This window comes from Ascaphus truei, chromosome 7 (assembly GCF_040206685.1).
Source record: "Ascaphus truei isolate aAscTru1 chromosome 7, aAscTru1.hap1, whole genome shotgun sequence".
NCBI lineage: Eukaryota > Metazoa > Chordata > Amphibia > Anura > Ascaphidae > Ascaphus > Ascaphus truei.
Window position 1 is genome coordinate 29,298,419 of NC_134489.1, and position 6,272 is coordinate 29,304,690.

Below are 6,272 nucleotides of genomic sequence, written 5' to 3' on the forward strand. Positions count from 1 at the left end.
GGGGCCTATGCAGCTAGCTTCGATGTTATTACTGCCACATCGAACGTGTTGGCATGTTCCTACCTAAAGGTACTCAGTAAGATATATTGCGTTTGATATACCATGTGTTAAAAAAGGACATACCACATAAGTTTCCAGTACTCCAGGCTCGTGAATTTAAAACAAAAAAGTCCTTACCTGCTAGAAGCATCACTCTTCAATCCCTGGGGCAAGATAGAGACTTAATCTACAAGTAAAGGAAATGTAGGTGTTTGTGTTCCATATGCACATGTATTACTCCTGAGCTATTCCAACTATGTAGGAATTACTTGCTGCCCCTGATTTTTTTAAGGCATGTTCTAACGTCTTTGTTTCTTAGAGTGTAAATAAGTGGGTTGAATATTGGGATCAGGACAGTGTACACAACAGAGGTTAGCTTTTCCTGCGAGGTTTCATACTGGGATGAAGGTCTCATGTACATGAACATTACAGTGCCATAGAAGAGGATGACCACAGTGAGGTGGGACACACAGGTGGAGAAGGCTTTGTTTCTGCTCTCAGAAGATCGTATTTTCAGGATGGTAGAGATGATGCAGACGTAAGAAGTTAGAGTAAGCGTTAAGGAAGGAAATCCAACCACTAAGCCATTGACATAATTTATGACCTGAATAAAAAAGGTGTCCACACAAGAGAGACTCATTAGCACTAAAGGATCACAAAAGAAATGATTGATCACATGGGATCTGCAGAAAGGTAACTGTGATATGACTACGGTATGACCTACAGTATCCAGGAAACCAATAGCCCAACAAGTAGTGGCTAGCAGGACACAGACTCTTCTGCTCATTAGAAGTGGATAATGCAGGGGTTTACAGATGGCAACATAACGATCATAGCCCATGGCTGTCAACAAAACAAACTCTGTGCAAGACAGACACATAAACAAATAGAGCTGCATTATACAACCATCATAAGACAATGTTCTATTCCCTGTAGAGAGCATAGAGAGAAGCTTGGTCTGTGTGACAGCGGAGTAAAGAAGGTCAAGGAAGGAGAGGTTGCACAAGAAGAAGTACATGGGAGTGTGCAGTACTGGGTTCAGGGAGACCACTGTTATAATCAGGAGGTTTCCTATCAGAGTGAAAAGATAAATCAAGAGAAACACAATGAACAGGGGAATCTGCAGCTCTGGACGATCTGAAATCCCCACGAGAAGGAACTCTGTGACTTTGCTTTTGTTCTGATCTTGCATGTCTGCTGCAATTCCCTATAACATTAAACATGCAATTGCTTTATTATAATGTAGGTCTAACAGTTTATACAGATCTTTACAGTGTGTTAAATGAGCACAAAATAATTTGAGTACATTATCTTTACCGTAACGGAGAGCTTTTCTTGTTGCAATAAACTCATTGTGCTTAGGCTCTTGGTGAATGCAACCATGTCATGAAATGAGCCAAGCAGACACCCCTTTCCCCCTCCATGTACCTCCACATACCCAAGATGCCTCAAATGATTAGAGTTCTTAGAGGATGCATTGCTAGTGCTAATGCTAATGCTCAGAATACTACAGTACAGCATCATTGGGCATACCTCATGAAGACTCCTACAACTGTATGTCTACCCAAACATTAAGTACCCACCACTGTGCATAGTGTTAAGCACTTCTCAATTACCATCTACTCTTTCCAATTATCCCTTGAAACACAAAGATAAAACAACCTGCCATTAGCATATGTCCAGCAGTCATTGGATAATACTTATCTGACTGACCATTGACGCACCATTAGACCACTATGGTACTATGTGAAACTGACCCTTTAAGCTATTAAATATGTTATTGTCATCACTGTAGATACAGAAAGACAGCAAAATAATCCATGTGTAATTGCCATGAGCTTAACTTGCTAGTAAACCAGCTGAGCTGTATCTCTATACATTTAAATCATGAAATATAAAACATTTAATACTCATTTTAAATGGGGAGATAACAGACTTAAAAGCTGCGTATAATATTTCTTCAAGCTGTGCTCAGATGCCTATATTTATGTCTGTGTTATAGGGGCTTATTCAGTAAAGTGTGATAATACAGATTCAGTTGCAAGGAGACTCTTTCAAGTCAATGGCACTTTCTGAATAAGCCCCATAGAATGGGCTCACTGACCTGTTTATGCAGTTACAGCTCCGTGCTCCTCTGCGATCCCTCTATCTGTGACTTTCTTGCACGTTCAATATATTACCCAGTGGTAGATCTGGGATTATGCCCCCAGAGGCTCAAAGCTCAGCGCGCACAGCCTGTAAGTACAAGTAATAAGTACAATGTGATTCTCTTAACACTTTCATTGAGGCCTCCCTAATACTCTGCACATATTTACTTCCAAAACGGGCTATGGGGACCTAATTTCAGACAGCAAAGTGGGAAAGTGGTTGGTTGGTGAGGATAACATCTAACTGGCCTGTGAACAAAGCACAAATCAATAGGGATATATGGAAAGTTCTCACAAGTTTGCAAATCTGGCTATAACTTCACAAATGGCAAATTTCTCTTTACAAAATGTGCTTGCCTAAAGGGACGTAAATATGCATGGTCACATGACCATGTGTCATTTAAATCCTGCCCAATGTCCCCCATGTTAGAGAAATTGCAGCTTTCAGTAATAGTTCACAAAAATTGCAACCTTTCTGTAAAATCTGTGAAGAATGGAGTGAACTGCAATTGCTCACATTCTCACGTTTCTGGTAATCAAAGGCTAAATGACTCAAAACACACAAATCATGTGCTATAGCTGGAGAAATATATTATGTCAGGGAGGGATACTGGGCAGAATAACCCATCTAGTGCATATTTGCATCAAAAGCGCGATGTGGGATATTCCACCATATATGGGTTTGGCGGTAACTGCTATTAAAATCAATGGCATTGACCGCGATATTAGACATGATAACCTGCATTGTATTTTGACGACTCCCTGCTATTGAGAGGCACGTTTTGCTTCTCAGTGCCACTATGTCACTTGATAAAGACCTCTGAGGTCAAAACGTTGTGTGTTTGGCTCAATAAATGAGTTTGGATTTCAAATCCGTTGTGCCCTGTGTTCCTTCTATCTTTGAATATGTTCCACATGGGCACACAGTGATCACACCCTTGTCACCATTTGACCTTGTAATAAGTAACAATACTGATTGAGAAAATATGGAGCCAGTCATTACCTCCATATAATTTATTTCACAAAGTGGGGAAAGTGGACACACACAAGGGATAGTGAAGAGTGCTAACCAAAACGTAATTCACTAAGCTCTGATGCATCGGTAACTGCTGTACATGTCGATGAAATTTAATGCTGTTATCGGAGCTTAGTGGATCCTAGAGCAAGAGATTATGGGGCCTATTCAGGTATCGTCGATGTTATCTCTGCCACATCCAACGTGTTGGCATGTTTCTACCTCACGGTATGAAATTAGTGAAAAACAAAACGGTGTTCAGTAAGGTATATCGCATTTTACTGTAAATACCGTTTGTTAAAAAAAAATGACATGCCGCACCAGTTTCCAGTTGCTATTCAAGCGATGTGGCTGGAATGTGCGATTTCCCTAAATCAGTCTGTAGGAGCTGCGCAGGGAGAGCAGAGAGAAATGGCAACTCCTTGCACAGCTCTTACTGGTAATCGCCCTGTTTGAATTTTAAGGACATAGAATTGAAGCAGGGGTCTCCGGACCTGAACCGCATTCATTTAAGGTCTGGGGACCCCTGCGTCCCGAGGTACAGACCTCTGTGTGGGGTGCCAGTATCTCATACAATTTTAAATGTTCTGCGTAACGGCCAATCCAAATGATGCCTTCTCTTTTTTGAGTGATGTGACGTCACATTAAAGGGAGGGAAGCACAACTAATCAGGTACCATATGCTTCCCTCCCTTTAAGGTGACATCACTTAAAAAAGAGTCTGACCAGACCAAGAACGGATTATTCAGATATGCCAATAACTGAACCATGTCCCTTTGCATCATCCTCAATAAATTGAACGACTGAACTGCCATTAGATCTTTTCCCCCTACATGCAAAACTATAACCTTGGTGAACCGAAAAACACCCATCTGTCTCCAAACTTTGGGCAAAAGTTGCGATACCCTTGTACCCCTTTTACCAAACCCCAAAAATCCAACAATATCCCCCCTGAAACAAACTGCTTCCCCTCGGGCCTCCATTGGGGATATCGGATGATACCCGAAGTACGAGAGTGGTCATCTAGAATCCCTAGGAAAATTTAGGTGACCATACAGAACATGTCACTTCATACGGTGTCTCTGGAATGAGGGCAACGATTGGGTAGAGTGTACCCGGTGGATCCTGTAGACACTGCAGCAACCGTCTATGCTGACGGTGTGAGGAAGGAGACTGAAGAACTACTCTTTGATTTTGGAGAGTCTCCCCTGAACGAGGAATGGAAAAAAAGGCTGTGCGATCAGTTGAGAGAGAGACGAGGAGTGTTTTCTACCAGCGATATGGATGTGGGATGCAGCAGAAGCGCTCAGCACACCATCCGCCTAAATGATGAGACTCCGTTCCGAGAAAGGTCTCGTCGTATAGCACCTCGAGATGTAGACGATGTGCGAGGTGTCCTGCATGAAATGGAAGCCTCCAGCATAGTGATCGACTCTCGAAGCCCTTTGTGGTGGTCTGAAAGAAGAATGGGGCTGTACGTTTGTGTGTGGACTATAGAACCTTGAATAAACGTATGGTGCTGGATCAATACATCTTACCGCGCATAGAAGAAATCCTCAGTGCCTTGTCAGGAAGTCAATGGTTTAGCGTGCTGGATCTTCGGTCTGGGTATTACCAAGTACCCATGAGCCCAGCGGATCAGGAAAAGACGGCATTTGTTTGTCCATTGGGGTTCTATCAATTTACCCGGATGCCCCAAGGTATCTGTGGTGCCCCCGCTACTTTTCAACGGCTTATGGAGAAGACGATTGGTATATGTGTCCTCGGGAATGTCTAGTATATTTAGACAACATAATTGTGTTCGGGGCCACCCTTGAAGTACACGAGACACGGCTGATGAAGGTATTGGATCGATTGGGTCAAGAAGGATTGAAACTCTCTCTCGACAAGTGTCGGTTCTGTCGAACGTCGGTCACTTATGTGTAGGGTGACCAGATTTTGAAAATGAAAAACCGGGACATTTTTTTTTTTTACTTAACACTTTATTTATTGTAGTACACTTATACTTACTACCATTAGTCCTTGTTACATAGTTGTGTGTGTGTGTGTGTGTGTGTGTTGACCTCACTAATCGAACAAAAAAAACCCAGATGTGAATGATTCTGAACCCCTTAACCAGTGTCAGGATGCCCCCTCTTCACAATTTCTGAAGCAGCAATCCCGCCTGGGATCTTACCTGATCCGCAGTCCCTCAAGGTACTATACTGGAGGGGAGGTGTTCCCTACCTGTCTTCCGAGGTCTCCCGTGTGAAACTTGAGTCAGATCTGGAAGAAAGAAGGGTAGGTTACTTCAGTGTAGGTATGCGGCAGTTAAGATAAGACAGGGAGGGTGAGAGAGACAGAGAGAGAGAGGGTGAGAGAGACAGAGAGAGAGAGGGTGAGAGAGACACAGAGAGAGAGGGTGAGAGAGACAGAGAGAGAGAGGGTGAGAGACAGAGAGAGAGGGTGAGAGAGACAGAGAGAGAGAGGGTGAGAGAGACAGAGAGAGAGAGGGTGAGAGAGACAGAGAGAGAGAGGGTGAGAGAGACAGAGAGAGAGAGAGAGAGACGTGAGAGAGACAGAGAGAGAGAGGGTGAGAGAGACAGAGAGAGAGAGGGTGAGAGAGACAGAGAGAGGGAGAGAGAGACAGAGAGGGAGAGAGAGAGGGTGAGAGAGACAGAGAGGGAGAGAGAGACAGAGAGGGTGAGAGGGTGAGAGAGACAGAGAGGGTGAGAGAGACAGAGAGGGAGAGAGAGAGGGTGAGAGACAGAGAGGGAGAGAGAGAGGGTGAGAGAGACAGAGAGTGAGAGAGAGAGGGTGAGAGAGACAGAGAGGATGAGAGAGAGGGTGAGAGAGACAGGGAAGGAGAGAGGGAGGGTGAGAGAGAGGGAGGGAGAGAGGGAGGGTGAGAGAGAGGGAGGGAGAGGGAGAGAGAGAGGGTGAGAGAGACAGAGAGGGTGAGAGAGACAGAGGCAGAGAGGGAGAGAGAGAGTTTGAGAGAGAGGGAGGGAGAGGGAGAGGGAGAGAGAGAGGGTGAGGGAGAGGGAGGGAGAGAGAGAGGGTGAGGGAGATGGTGAGAGAGACAGAGAGAGA

At 44.2% G+C, this 6,272-nt stretch overlaps 1 protein-coding gene across 1 annotated transcript; it reads right to left on the reverse strand.

Moving 5' to 3' along the window:
• Positions 1 to 304: 304 nt before the first annotated feature.
• LOC142499937 (olfactory receptor 5V1-like) lies at positions 305 to 1,242 on the reverse strand. Its single transcript, XM_075609993.1, has one exon. It carries the CDS (start codon positions 1,229 to 1,231, stop codon positions 305 to 307), a length of 927 nt encoding a protein of 308 aa, XP_075466108.1. The 5' UTR covers positions 1,232 to 1,242.
• Positions 1,243 to 6,272: the final 5,030 nt, after the last annotated feature.